Source organism: Typopeltis vanoorti, chromosome 10 (genome assembly GCF_054136105.1).
Source record: "Typopeltis vanoorti isolate ZY-2024b chromosome 10, IOZ_Tvanoo_1.0, whole genome shotgun sequence".
Classification (NCBI taxonomy): Eukaryota; Metazoa; Arthropoda; class Arachnida; order Uropygi; family Thelyphonidae; genus Typopeltis; species Typopeltis vanoorti.
Genome location: NC_143558.1, coordinates 84,582,199 through 84,598,097, shown reverse-complemented (window position 1 = coordinate 84,598,097; position 15,899 = coordinate 84,582,199). Strand labels below are relative to the sequence as shown.

The following is a 15,899-nucleotide window of genomic DNA, read 5'->3' as shown; positions in this document are numbered from 1 at the left end:
CTTAGCTTTCCATTCAACAGTTGTAACTCTTCAGGTCTACACCTTATAATTTTCGTAACAAACTGAAAACAACTTACTTTCAGTTCTGCAAAGCGCTAGCAATTTCAGAGTTGAATAGTAATGTCATTATGTTGTAGTCAATGCAAGCTGTTATCCAGTTAGCACATGCACGATTAATGCAAACTGCGACAGCATCAGCAAGAAATTATTGAAAATACAGAGCTGGAAATAGATTTCTGTACTGTGATTAATGATTCTGACCTAAACCACATGAAGAAATTTCATGCATATATTTTCTTTGTGTTTAAATCTTTACTTCAGAGATCCCTTGGGGAGGCTGATGGTGGAAAAATATGATGAGAGGAAGTGATTTATCATAACATACTGTTAGGTTGGGTTGTTTGAAATTACAGCCAAACAGCTAGAATAACTTTCAATTAATATTTCAGCAAAATCAAATTATCAGGGAACATTGAACAAATTGATATGTATACATGGGCACTATATAAGTAAGTATGAGAACAACAAAGGCAAGTTTAATGTCCTAAACAATGTCCCTATCGGATGGGATGGCTGAAGTTCTAAGGACAAGTGCTTCCAAGATTTGAAGTAATTTCATACAACCAAATTTGTTGAGGTTTGGGTAGTTCCTTAAAGCCTAGGTAAATCCTAGGAAAAGTTTTTCATAATTTGCTCCTGTAGAGTTAGGTGGCTTTTTTCCATTATATCTTGTGGTCCAAAATCTGTCCAAGGTGTGGTCAGCAAGCCATGAGGATGGCATAGATGTGGAACCAGATGTAGTTTTGTGTTTAGCGATTCTGATGTTGGCTCTCCAAAATTGTTTGGCTATAGACAGCTTACAACTGCATGGTGCTTAATAGACACCTGGCAGATCTAGGAACTGTGGCTAAGGGATGCCAATTTTTTATATAGTGTGTCAGTGGTTAAAAGTTTGTATCTTTTTTAGGATTTTGGTTAAAAAAAAAATTCTAAATAAGGAACTAAGAGAACTCCATTCCATGTGCTTGAAAGACCTGCTGCATGGTGGTATGTGTGAATGCGATGACAGTAGTATATTTGATAGCACTGGTGCAACACTGTCTACCCTAACATCTAGAGCTTCTAAGAGTGCTTTTGTTTGCAAACCATAGAGTCATATGGCAGCCTAATGTGTTGTACAGATTCTCCCACCTTGGGGCAACAATCAATTGGCCACGTCAGATGGTCTGACAGGGATTTTCATTTTGTAGCGTATAGTAGAAAAAGAGACAGCTGTTCACGTCAAAGTAACAATGGTGGTTTGTTTACCTCAATATACAGACTAGGGATCAATGAACTTCAAAAAATTATATGCACCAGTTTCAATTCTTATGGCCTGGTAGTGGGCAAGGTCCAGGCATCACAGGGCACTCTTTCTAGCAAAAAATAAACTTGGAATCCTATAATCAAGTTTTGATCTAATCAGTGTGCAGTACAATCGAAGTAAGAACATATGTGAGCATCCCAAGAAGTGGAAAACAAGTGTGAAGGATGTTCATTGTCATATGATACATATTTCACAACTACCATATGTGAAGGAGAACACCAAGTATCTTGTCAAATATGAGCCCCCAGAACTTGGCTTCTGATGCAACGGAATTAATGATGTCTTAGAGTTTTCAGTAGGGATGAATATGTCTGTGGCTAAAATGCACACGAACTATCTTCTGCTTGTGTCCATTTTTAAAGATCGTCAATGGCTTGCTGTGGCTGTTTTTCCACGACCCTCATATTGTTATGTCTGCTTCACCTTATTTGTGCCTTTTCGTTATTTCTACTCTTACTTTATGCTCCAGCTTACTTACCTTCAATCACACTCTGTAATTTAATGAATTTATTTGATTTACGACAGCACCAGTTAAACTACTCAATTAGCATGAGTTTGTAAGAATCTTAGACAAAGACAAAACAGATATTATTCCCTGTTTAACTCTGACCTTTACCTTATATCAGCCATGGCTTAAACTTAATAGGTTTAGCCGTAGCACATTAAATATCTTGTCCCTCTTTTGTCAGATGCATGCAGGTTCATAGTTTGGGGATCAGTGCATTGCCACATCAGTCTCTATGTGTAGCTTCGCAAATCAGTTTAATTTAACCAAGAAATCTATTTACGCTATTCAATCCACTTATGGATACAATTGAAAATTACGAGTCATAGATAATTACAAGACTATCTTATATAACCTAAACACAACTTAGGACAATTTACTAGTCATTCCAATCCTCTAAACACTAAACTTGCCAAGCTGGCAAGTTTAGTGTTTAGTGGATTGAACTGCTATATATAGTAAACATAGTAACCTATGTTTACTATATATATATAGCAGTTCACTTACTCTTAAAGTAAATACCTATTCCCTATATTGTGAATATTTACACTAGTACCATTGAACACAGAACAAAGCGCATAATGTGAATTGTCTAGAAGTATTTACATATCCTTCTAAGTACTTAGAATGAGTTGAATTCCATACACTACATTCATTCAGTGCAGTCCTTATTCAACTCCTTTGTCTACACGGTAATGTTCCTTTTCTTCTGGCTGTATGCCTGTTCATTCTTTCTTGCCATTTTTCTTTGTCGATGATATTCTTCATCCTTTGAATTTCATCATTCAGCAACATGGTGGCCTAGAAAAACATTTGATGATTGTTTTCTCCATTGAGCTCTCTGTGGCGACTTATACTGACTTCCTCACTTGAGACGCTCCAGTTCCAACAGTAGACTTCATATGGTGGTGGACACAGGGCTAAAAAAAACCCTAAGATGCTTTCCTTTCTGCTGCAAGAGTTTATACAGACCTGAACTTCATGTAGTATGCATGTGCGTCTCTCGAAATCCATATTTGGAAATGTATTAACATTGGGACGTGATAACATCACACTTCATGCAACACACATTTGATTAACCAAATATTACAAAGTTTCATAATAAAATTATTACATACAAAAGAATTTTATTAAATTTGGCAAACAATGACAATTGCTTATATTTTTCCTTAGACAAATTTTGTAAAATGAACATTATACAACATTAATCATGTGACATCTTACAATATATGAATGACAGAAGATGGAACAGTCATTCACATAAAGGGTATTTACTTTGGAGGAAGTTTTTTGTTGTTTATTGAGTTAACCTTGACTGCAAGAAGTGTGACACAACCAAAGGTTGAAGGACTTCTGCTTCTTGGATATACAGTCAGGAGAGAGTGGTTCCCTCTTGGGCTTGGAAGATTCAACTGGATAAAAAGTTCTTGATAAAGAGATTCCCTTTGAGAACAAATTGTGTAGGCCTTTCAATACTCCAAATCTCCAAGAAGTGTTGTATGCTTTTTTCCATATCAAAGAAGACTAAAACTAAGTACTTATAATTTAGGAAAGCATCTATCTTAAATGGATGCTTCCAATCAGACTAAACAATTGGTTGTTGAATGACATTTGCAAAACCAAATAGATCGAATTCTCAAAAAAAAAAAAAAAAAAGGCTGTTTCTCTCCAGAAACCATAAAAGTTAACCTTTTTTTCCCAGCATTTTGCACAAGCAGCTGGGAAAAGCATTTGACCAATAGTTTATGGGGGGAGGAAAGGGAGAAGGCTATAATAATCACCTTTTGCCAGATATCTGGTAAAACATTCTCACAGAAAATTCTGTTAAATAGTTATAGTAAGTTTGATCATTTCATTGTAGATATTATCTAGTCCAACAACAGCAGAGAAGCAAAGAATTTGTTTTTCTGCTTTATAATTTTGGGCAAGGAACTGGAAATAAGAAGAGAGCTATTTCAGCAAAAATCTCCCTGAGTGTGTGTGTGTGCAATTGCTGTTTGGTCAGAAATTGTGCATCCATTATGTTCAAGGATGGAAAGTGGATGCATCTATTTGTTCTTCATTTTTTTAAATTTTATCCCCACTGTTCTTGGCATCTGGTTTGTGGAATGTATGTACTAGATCCCTTTTGACTCTGATATGTCTTGCTTAGGCATATTTGAAAGCAATAAGGTTTGTTGTTGTGGAATATCTATGGACAATATTCTAAGCATTCCACTGTGCTTCCTTCACTGCTGTGCAATCAGCATTACACACAGTTTAAGGAAAAATGGAAACCGATTAGACATTTTAGGAATTGTAGTTGTGGCAACTTGTATATAATGCTATCACATGATTTTACTACATCACTGATAGATGAGCTGACTGTGATAGAATCAAATTCTGTTAAGGAAAAGAAGGTAAGCCAGTCAGCTTGATCACTTTTCCATCATGATAAAGTACACAGTTGTCCATACAAAAAAAGTGGATATACCAAGAAAATGATCGCTCCCAAATAAGTTGTCACCTGTTTCTCATTTAAACAGTCAAAGGAGGGAGGGTGAGCAGATAGTCAAGTCAATGGCAGTGAATGTTCAGGCGGGCATGTGGAAGGTGTTTCCTTTATTCAATTTCCTTTATTTTTGCTTATATATCTCACTCAATTTTTAGTAGTCTATGAAATGCATTAGAATCTTTAGTCTTATTTCAAATTATTACCCATACATATTAAATACTTACCTAAATGCCTTGTAGTGATAGTTTTCAATCCCACTAAATGAAGAGCTCCGGCTCCAAGAACAAGCTGACACGTTCTGGAATTGAACAACTACAGAAAAGGTAAAGCATGCTGCAAATTAGCTCACCAATAATTATTATTATAATTAGTGAAGAAATCTTTCTGAATTGAGAGAAATCCTGAACAACATAACAGAATGCCTAGCATTATCATTCAATTTATTTTTCCAGAGAGATTAGTTGGTTTTAACTTATATTCACAGCACTGGATAAACTAACTCAATGGATTTACATAATAATATTATACTAAGTAATATGCATATTATTTCACTTTAAGATTCAAAAATAGCTCAGCAGGAGATAAATAAGCAAAAACAAAAAAAATATTGCATAACCATAGAGTAATAATTAATGTTGCTACTACACTTTTTCAGTAAACAATTGATTATCTGCTTTAAGTTACTCAGTATCATCTCAAAGTTTCCACATAAACTAAGTAAACATTTAACAGGTCATGCTTCAGCAATAGTATCAATCTAGTGCCTCATGGATATATAGTGTTTTTATGTATTTAAAACATATTACATATGCAGTTACTCATTTCTTAGAGAAAAGTCACAGAGCTCTGGCAATTGCTATGTTTTCCTTTTAACAATATTGCTCTACCAGCAATGATAATTCAAAGATCTTTGGATATACTGAAAACTCAATTTGAAGAACATTTCTATGTGCAAATAGCAAAATGGTATAGCATCATATTATTATGCTCTAGATCAGAGGTAGCAAGTTTTTCACTGAAAAGACAGTAATTTATATGTATAAAGTTTTTTTAACTTGCATATATTATGTATTCAAGATACCAAGTAATTTTATATAAACTTGGTTTTTAATCCTATTTTCCAAGTGAGCAAACAGACAAGTCAGTCAAGTTTGCGCCTGAATGTAGTGCAAGTCTGAGGCAACTCATGGTAGTGCCACTCTAGTCAACTCGTGGTAAAGGTGGATTAAGCTCTGATCACTTTCTTTAGTATTTTTCCCTTAATGTAAAGCACATCCCCTTGCGGAGATGTATGATACTATGCATTAAAGGCAATGGTCACTACCCATATCGGTTTCGACCTTTATTGAGGTCTCGTCAGAGGGAGCCAGACCTGACAATGCTAAGGTTGAAGTAACGCAGAGCTTATGAATTTTTACCTAAAAAAGTTGCCACAAGGTGCTTTGACCTTATTAAATAAAATCTCAGGATGAGAGATAGATGTAGAAAGTTTTTTAACTTAGGTATATTATGTATTCAAGATACCAAGTAATTTTATATAAACTTAGTTTTTAATCCTATTTCCCAAGTGAGCAAACAGACAAGTCAGTCAAGTTTGCACCTGCACGTAGTGCAAGTCTGAGGCAACTCATGGTAGTGCCACTCTAGACAACTCGTGGTACAGGTGGATTACTTGTCTGTTTGCTCACTTGGGAAATAGGATTAAAAACCAAGTTAAAGATACCAAGCTATTTTTAAATATAAACCTGGTTTTTTACTCCATTTCCCAAGTAAGCAAACAGACAAGTCAGTCAAGTTTGCACCTGCAGGTGTTGCAAGTCAAGACAACTCTTGGTAAAGGTAGAATAAGCTCTGATCACTATTCTTAATATTTACCCTTAATGCAAAGCACATCTCCTGGAGGAGATGTATGATGCTATGTATTAAAGGCAAGGGGCCACTGACCAGACCGGTTTCGACCTTTATTGAGGTCTCGTCAGTTGGAGCCAGGCTAAGAAATACTAAGTTTTAAGTAATACAGAGCTGATAAATATTTTACCAAAACAAGTTACCATAAGGTACTTTGACCTTATTAAATAAAAATCTCAGGATGAGAGATATATGTGGAGAGTTTTTTACCTTGGGTATAATATATGATAAAGATACCCAGCTATTTTTAAATATAAACCTGGTTTTTTACTCCATTTCCCAAGTAAACAAACAGACATGTCAGTCAAGTTTGCACCTGCAAGTGTTGCAAGTCTAGCTGACCCTCAATAAAGGTCGAAACCGGTCTGGGAAGTGGCCCCCTTGCCTTTAATACATAGCATCATACATCTCCTCCAGGAGATGTGCTTTGCATTAAGGGTAAATATTAAGAATAGTGATCAGAGCTTATTCTACCTTTACCATGAGTGCCTTGACTTGCACTACCTGTAGGGTCAGCTAGACTTGCAACACTTGCAGGTGCAAACTTGACTGACTTGTCTGTTTGCTTACTTGGGAAATGGAGTAAAAAACCAGTATTTCGAAAACTGTATTTCTTCATAATTGTAAATTTTTGAAAGACGTTCGGAGATGCCTTTGACATAAGGTATGGGAATTCTATGGGCTTCTTCTTTTCTAGGTTGATGTGTGGGAAAGTGACTGATGATTTTTTGAGTTGTTTTAAGATTATATCCATTTAGTATGGCTGTATTCTTGATTATTATTAGTTCTTGGTTTCTTCAGAGGAGCAGAATTTTTTGAAAGACGTTCGGAGATGCCTTTGACATAAGGTATGGGAATCCTATGGGCTTCTTCTTGTCTAGGTTGATGTGTGGGGAAGTGACTGATGATTTTTTGAGTTGTTTTAAGATTGTATCCATTTAGTATGGCTGTATTCTTGATTATTATTAGTTCTTGGTTTCTTCAGAGGAGCAGAATTTGTGTGCTCTGTTAACTAGTGATTTAATGATGCCAAACTTCTGAGATGGATGATTAGCGGAAGAATTGTGAATGTAGCGACCTGAAAATGCAGGCTTGCGATAGACAGATGTGACGATGGAACCGTCTTCTTTTCTTTGAATGCGTAAATCCAGAAAGGAGATACCCTTTGGAAATTCTTTTTCTAGCGTAAAGTTGATGTGAGGGTGAAGAAGGTTTATTATATCTAGAAACAGGTATAATTCATGTTCGGGATGATCCCAGACTCCAAAGACATTGTCGACATATTGTAGCCAAATTTTTGGTTTGGGAGAAGGAGGCCCCATTGCTGTTCCTTCTTCTTGCTTGTAAATTTTACCTTTCCAAGTGAAGTAACCAGATGTAATAACAAATTTGAATAATTCAACTATATCAGATGGAAATTTTTGAGTTAATAATTCTACTGTTTCTTTATGGGGAATGTTAGTGAAGAGGGAGACAATGTCGAATCTAATTAACAAGTCAGTTTTTAACAGTTGAATGTCTTTTATTTTTGCGTGAAACTCTCAAGAATTTTTGATTGAAGAGGCTGAGTGGCCTATGTGAGGATGGAGAAGGTTAGATAAGAATCTTGATAACTTGTAAGTAGGGCTGCTAATAGAATCTACGACGAGTCTGAGTGGAACACTAAACTTGTGAAGCTTAGGTAAGCCATAAATTCTAGGAGGTCTTGCATGTTATGTCTCGAGTTTTTTAATTGTTTCGTCATCTAAGGAGGCGGTTTCATCAAGTAACTTATTTAATTTCCCGAGTTGACATTTTGTAGGATCATAATCCAGTTTGGCGTAAGTATTACGATCTCGGAGTAGTAAATTCATTTTTCGGTCATATGAATTGGTATCAAGAACCACTGTGGTATTTCCTTTGTCAGCTCTGGTAATGATTATGCTCTTATTACGTTTTAAGGAGGTAAGAGCTTTCAATTCTGATGGTGGGATATTTAAGTCCGAAGATTTGGCATCATAGCTTATTTTTACTACCTCGAAACGAAGTCTGTTGGCTTCAATACTGAAAAGATGGCCGATATTTCTCTCTATGTTATGTATGAAACCTAAATATGGGAAAAATTTAGGAGAAATCACAAATTTATGACCTCTTGCTAGAACATTTAATTTGTCTGTTGTCAGTGGACGGTTAGATAAGTTGATCACCCATTTTTCCATCGGTAATTTGTTAGTGATCTTCTTAGATAGATTTAGCAAGTTAAGGTATTTATTATGTAGATTAATATTGCTTTTATCAAAAGCTTTTATCCCCGAATTTTTTGAGATACTTATAATCAATTGTAGCAGATCTTGATTTAACGTGTTTGATAATTCTGCTTCTAGTTCTGTAATTTTTTAATTATTTGTTGTCAATTCATGTTTAGAAACTCGTAACTGATTAAGTAGTAAGGAATGGCTTGCCTTATGATAGATTTTATGGACACCTGGGGATTTGATGACTTCTTTTAGTTTTGCAAAAGTTGGAATGAGTTTATCGCATGTGCACTTTTTTAAAAAGGAGAACCTGGCACGTAGCTTACCCTGTTTTAATTGAAGTTTGCCTAGTAAGTCGGTCTTCAGTGCTGTCGGTTCCCCATGACGGAATAATACGTTTTTATATAATGAAACCTGTGGTGAATTCATCACTAAAAAACACATGTACTAACCACAGTGATAAGTTTTAATACGTAAATATTTCTCTAAAAAAATTTTTTAAAAAAAAAGTGCAGATAAACTCATTCCAACTTTTACAAACTAAAAGAAGTCATCAAATCCCCAGGTACCCATAAAATATATCATAAGGCAAGCCATTCCTTACTTAATTTAAAAATTACGGAACTAGAAGCAGAATTATCAAACACGTTAAATCAAGATCTGCTACAATTGATTATAAGTGTCTCAAAAAATTCGGGGATAAAAGCTTTTGATAAAAGCAATATTAATCTATATAATAAATACCTTAACTTGATAAATCGATCTAAGAAGATCACTAACAAATTACCAATGGAAAAATGGGTAGTCAACTTATCTAACCGTCCACTAACAACAGACGAATTAAATGTTCTAGCAAGAGGTCATAAATTTGCTATTTCTCCTAAATGTTTCCCATATTTAGATTTCATACATAACATAGAGAGAAACATCGGCCATCTTTCCAGTATTGAAGCCAACAGACTTCGTTTCGAGGTAGCAAAAATAATCTATGATGCCAAACCTTCGGATTTAAATATCCCACCATCAGAATTAAAAGCTCTTACCTTCTTAAAACGTAATAAGAACACAATCATTACCAGAGCTGATAAAGGAAATACCACAGTGGTTCTTGATACCAATTCATATGACCAAAAAATGAATTTACTACTCCGAGATCATAATACTTACGTCAAACTGGATATGATCCTACAAAATGTCAACTCAGGAAATTAAATGAATTTCCTGAGTTGACCTGAAATGAATTAAATGAAACCTCCTCCTTAGATGAAGAAACAATTAAAAAACTCAAGACATACCATGCTAAACCTCCTGGAATTTATGGCTTACCTAAGCTTCACAAGGTTAATGTTCCACTCAGACCCATCACAGATTCTATTAGCAGCCCAACTTACAAGTTATCAAGATTGTTATCTAACCTTCTCCGTCCTCACATAGGCCACTCAGCCTCTTCAAACAAAAATCCCACAGAGTTTCACGCAAAAATAAAAGACATTCAACTGTTAAAAACTGACTTCTTAATTAGCTTCGACATTGTCTCCCTCTTTACTAACATTCCCCATAAAGAAACAGTAGAATTATTAATTCAAAAATTTCCGTCTGATATAGTTGAATTATTCAAATTTGTTATTACATTCGGTTACTTCACTTGGAAAGGTAAAATTTACAAGCAAGAAGAAGGAAAGCAATGTGGCCTCCTTCTCCCAAATCAAAAATTTGGCTACGATATGTCGACAACATCTTTGGAGTCTGGGATCATCACGAACATGAATTACACCTGTTTCTAGATAAAATAAACCTTCTTCACCCTCCATCAACTTTACACTAAAAAAAGAATCTCCTTACACATTCAAAGAAAAGAAGACGGTTCCATCGCCACGTCCGTCTATCGCAAGCCTGCATTTTCAGGTCGCTACATTCACAATTCTTCAGCTCATCATCCATCTCAGAAATTTGGCATCATTAAATCACTAGTGAACAGAGCACACAAATTCTGCTCCTCTGAATCTCTAAACCAAGAACTAGAAATAATCAAAAATACAAAAATACTAAATGGATATAATCTTAAAGCAACTCAAAAAATCATCAGTCTTCCCCACATATCAACCCTAGACAAGAAAAAGCCCATAGGATTCCCATACCTTATGTCAAAGGCATCTCCGAACGTCTTTCAAAAATTTAAAATTATGAAGAAATACAATTTTGCCACTACTTACAAACCCATCAACCATGGGTTTGTAAGTAGTGGCAAAATAGTAATAGATGTGTAACTTATTACCTTCTCCTAAGGACAAACTCTCACCCCTGATGTTATCTGGCGTTTATGAGATCCCATGCTCCTTCAATTTGTCTTACTTTGGACAGACAGATAGATCTGTTCAGAAACGCATCTCGGAACATCAAGACCACATTCATCTTTTCAAACCACAGAAATCTGGTCTCTCTCAACATGGAGTTGAAAACTCAAACCATAGGATCCATTGGGAAAAGTCGAAACTTTTACATAGATCTTTATATAAACATGAACGTTTATATAAAGAAAGTGCTGAAGCCCTATTACACAGACCAAATTTAAACCGCAACGACATTCTTACTATTCCTGAAGTATGGAAAATTGTCATACAAAATTGTGTAAAATAGTCTCTTTATATATGTTTTTTTTCTTCCTTTTTTTTCCAGTTATATTTCAATTTACTTCTATAACACGTTACTGCACGCATATTGAGATTCCATTGTAATCATGCACCCTAACTGTATGTTATTCCCAGTATTGTTTGAATTACTGTACTGAGGATGTCCCAAGATACTTGGGATTAAATATTTACGTATTAAAATTCATTACTGTGGTTAGTACATGTGTTTTTTAGTGATACATATACACAGCAAATAACAATGGACAAAGAATGATTCCTGTGGTACACACCACTGGTAATCTTAAATCTTACAGACTCACATTTCCCCCACTTTTTTGATATCTGTCAGTTAGCCATCCTGTTATCCAAGCTAATAGTTTATAATCCAATTCCATATCCTGCAACTTATGCATAACCTTCCATGCTATATCCATTTCATTCCTCTTATCTAACTCAACTGTAAGATTATTATAAAGTGTAAGAGGTTGCTCAATAACAGTCCAAGCTGTTCATTGCAAACTATAGATTCTTTGTCAGCCCATTTCTGTGTGTGTGAGGTCTATCAACTTTTCCAAAATCTTTGCCTCCACTTGATACTGATAGGTCACCTAGTTAGACACGTCAGTCTTTGCAATGCCCCTTGTGTAATGAATGGGATTATCATACATTCTTTCCACCGCTGTTGGAATCTTCTCTATTCTGAGGCCTTTTTTTTTTTTTTTTTTAATCAATAATGAAATACTGTGAGCTGGTATAATAAGAACTACAAAAACATGAGAAAACCAATGTAAAAAACTTAATTATTGTAAAATTTTTATCCAACTGTTATAAGCATCTTCAGTACAGGATTGCAAAGTGGCAATTAAATTATCAACTTTACAAAGCTAAAAAGTCTTTAGCCATCTTAAATGGGGAAATTGATTCTATTAGAATCTGTATTAGTGGCTGAACTCATAGCAAAAGTTTTAAAGCCACTTAATATTTGTGTTGCTTTTCATTCTATCAGAAAAGTCTCCAACTTTCTCACTTCTAAGGACAAGCTTCCACTGTTGGGTTTTCAAGGTGTCTACCAGATTCCTTACTTGTGTAGGTTATCTTATTTTGTTATTATTACCTTAATATACAGGGTTATTCAAAATGAAGGAGCATATTGTATTTGTTTGCGAAATTTTTATTTTCAGTAATACAAATGCATGTTATACATCACCTGATAGGAAAACTATGGGAGTTTACTTTTCCCCATATCCTAACAGCAAACTCTTGCTGCTGGAATGTGCCGTAAGCATCTGAAACAAAAACGTCATCTGTGCAGGATAAAGTGTTTTGTGTTAGTGAATTTGCAAAGTGTAATTCTGTAATTACAGTTCAAAGTAAATTCCGCATCCGATTTAAAAAAAGGTTGTCCACGTGTTTCTGAAGTTAATATTGAAAGAATTCAACAAACATTCATACATATTGTATTTGAATGTTCAACAAACAAACAGGCCATGAAAATCCACAAGCTGCACAAGCAAGGAATTAGGAATTCTTCAAACAACAGTATGACATGTTCTCAGGAAATTATTGCATATGCAAGGACGCCTTCACAGTAAGACTTATTTTTTAATGAATCAACCACTAATAACTCATTTAAGTGAAGAGTGGTTAACAAATTAACCACTCTTCACTTAAATGAATAGTCATAACAAGAGAATATAGGGGACAGAACATCCACATGCAAACATTGAACATGAAAGAAACCTACCAAAAGTGAATGTGTTTTGTGCCAGTTCTCACAAAATGGGAAAAAACAATTATGGGTATTTTTTCTTTGCCAAGGCAATAGTAATTGGGATGTCATACCTCGATATGTTACAAATCTGGTTGTTCCCTCAACTTAAAGATGATTCTGCTAAGTTCATTTTCATGCAAGATGGAGTGCTGCCTCATTTTTATGTAATGTCCGTAATTATCTCAATGTAACTCTTCCTAACCACTGGATGGGTCAAAGTAGGACCAATGATCCTGTGCTGTGCAAGAGGCAACCCAGGTTCCTAGACCTGACCTCTTGCGATGTTTATCTTTGGGGATTCTTAAAGATACCGTTTGCGTGCCTCCACTAATTTGCAAGAACTTCGGCATCAAACTGTAAGAGCAGTGAATTCAATAACTATTGACCAGTTACAAAGAGTCTAACAAGCAATGGACTTTGATGTGTTCATATTACAAGAGGTGCATACATAAGTGCCTTAATATCTGACAGTTTTTCCTGTTGGGTGAAGTTTAACTCATGTTTATATTACTGGAAATAAAGAATTCATAAACAAGTACAATCTGCCGCTTCATTTTGAATAGTCCTGTATATGTCTTATTACCTTAATGTTGCCAAAATGTAGATTTTGGATGTTATTAAAGTTTTTATGGCAAACAGTAGATGATTTCATAAATCTAATATAACGACTGCTGTTCACTATTCAATTACACCGAAAGAAAGGTGATAATGTTTGTTTAGCATTGATAAACATGTAACCAAAACTTATAGGCATTAACGAGGTCCATCACATTCGCTTCCTGCAAGAATAAGTCCTCATAAATCCTCCTTGCAGGAAGATAAATGTGATGAATAGAGCATATTAAAGGATAAAAAAAGTGGGGACATGGGTCATTATGGGCTAGAAATCGCAGAATATAAAGCCTCTCCCAGCCAAGTCATCATCCCCACCTTCCTGTGATATGGCGTTTCTACAAACAGCACTAGTGGGCCAAGTATCGCTGTCTTAAATGCATAATCTTACCTAGTTGTGAGGAAATGCCAACTAGATCTCTAGGTGGATGTCTTTCAGAGCTCGGGGAAACACCACCATCACTCTGCTTTTTTGGAGATGTGAAGTGACTACTGCCATGTTTCATCCCCAGAGTAGGGCCTCCAGTTTGTCCCTTGCCACCTTTCTTCTCACATGCTGTGTAGGTGATGGCCTCGCTAGGTATGCTTAACCCACTGTTTTACTATTCAACTAGGGAGCCAGTTTCTGTTTCATTTGAGGATACAGCAGTAAAACAGTTTTCTGCAGAAGTGCTCAAGATTGAACCCAATGGTAACACATCTGTTGGAGGCTTTCTGATCAGCCAGTGAATAATCCTACTACCATTCAGCCTACCAAGCTGTGCCTAGAGGGAGACCAGGTCAATTATGTGCAAGGAGTGCTCTCTGAAGCCACACTTGGACTGGAATCTGGCAACCTTCGTGTGTGAGTCATGTACACAAGTCTCTTGTTCCAGTTTATTCCCTTCCCCACTATTTATGTTTGCTGAATCAACCACTCTACACAAGAAAGAATCAAATACCGATGTTTTAACTGTGGATAAAAAAAATTAAAAAAATCTCCCATAAAAATAACAACAAAAAAATTGGAATAAATAATAAAAATATACTCCCCCCCCCCCCCCAAATAACACCAAAATGTCTTCCGATAAACACTTCCATATCCATTTTATCAATATTCAAGGCATTAATACAAACATCAGTGATATACACTACTACTTTATGACATCAAAACCTGATCTTTTTTTCTTAACAGGCACCGGGGGGGGGGGGGGGGGTGTTGAAACCCCCCCCCCCTTCAAGTGTTTTAAATTCATGTCATCAGAATTCAAGGAGAACCGGCCTACCAGTCCGTCCCCCCCCCCCCCCCCCGAGTAATAAAATAAAAATAAATAAAAAGTACTGTTAATTATTGCAGAGATTAAACTAACCAGATTACAAATGGTGGTGGTGGTAGTTGTAAAAATAATTTTTGAGGCTGTTTAGTGTGAGATAAAGTATAACATAACAGAACACATAGTTGGGTGCTGCTACAAGCCAGATTCATTTGAAGAAGAATGTGATCTGCACAAACAAATATGGATACAAGTGTAGGACTATTATAGGTAGTCTAACTATGAGGATATGGACTTGTGGGAGAAGAAAGCATGCATGATGAAAGAAAAAAAAATTATAGTATACTGTGGGATAAACTACCTTAAGTAGCATATAAATGGAAGGGTTCCATGGTACAAGAACACAGGATTTACAATGGCAGCTGAGAGTCTATATAGATGAAATATATTATATATTAAATATAAATTAAATTAAAAGCTGTTTTACTTCTAAAGCATCTTCAGTTATGGGGTTCCAAATAATGCAAGGGCACCAGATAAAAAAAAAAAAAAAAGGACTGCAGAAGGCAGGTGATTATGATAACTTGAGGAAGCAGCTTGAAGCAGTGTCTTGAAATCTGCAAGGTACAGGAATGAGCAGAGAATGGAAAGTAGTCAAAGAATATCTGAAGAAAGCTATAGCCAACTAAATTCCCAGAATCATGAGAATAAGCTGCTTGAGAGTTAAATGGACAAGCAAAATTTTGAAGCAAGAACTAAATAAACAGGAAAATGTTATGGATTCAATACCAGGGAGAAAGTAGATGACCAGGTCAAGCAGTAGACTAACAGAAAGACAATAAGAAAAGCAGGCTCAGAGAGAGAGAGAGAGTCAGCCACTATGGTGAAGAAAGAAAAATGAAACTATAAAAAGCACTTAGACTTAAAGACAAGGAAAAATCCAACAGAATTTTATTACTGTGTGGTAACGAGCTTCCGTAGCCCAGTCAGTCAGAAGAAGCCCTTTGGTCAGAAAAACCTGGGTTCGATTCCTGTCCATGAAGTGAGGAACCTTTATCTGGTCTCTTTTGACTAAAGGTGAATTAGCTAGTCTCATACAGGGGTAGAGGGTTTTTTTTCACCCCAG

The 15,899-nt window shown here is 35.7% G+C and overlaps 1 protein-coding gene across 1 annotated transcript in view; it reads right to left on the bottom strand.

The window, feature by feature from the left end:
* Nucleotides 1–15,899, bottom strand: part of scat (VPS54 subunit of GARP complex scat) — a 393,993-nt gene that overhangs the window by 40,447 nt on the left and 337,647 nt on the right. Inside the window, exon 20 of the mRNA XM_090398663.1 lies at nucleotides 4,590–4,677. Within this exon, the coding sequence (XP_090254789.1) occupies nucleotides 4,590–4,677 (88 nt within the window). The remainder of the gene's footprint in view (nucleotides 1–4,589; nucleotides 4,678–15,899) is intronic.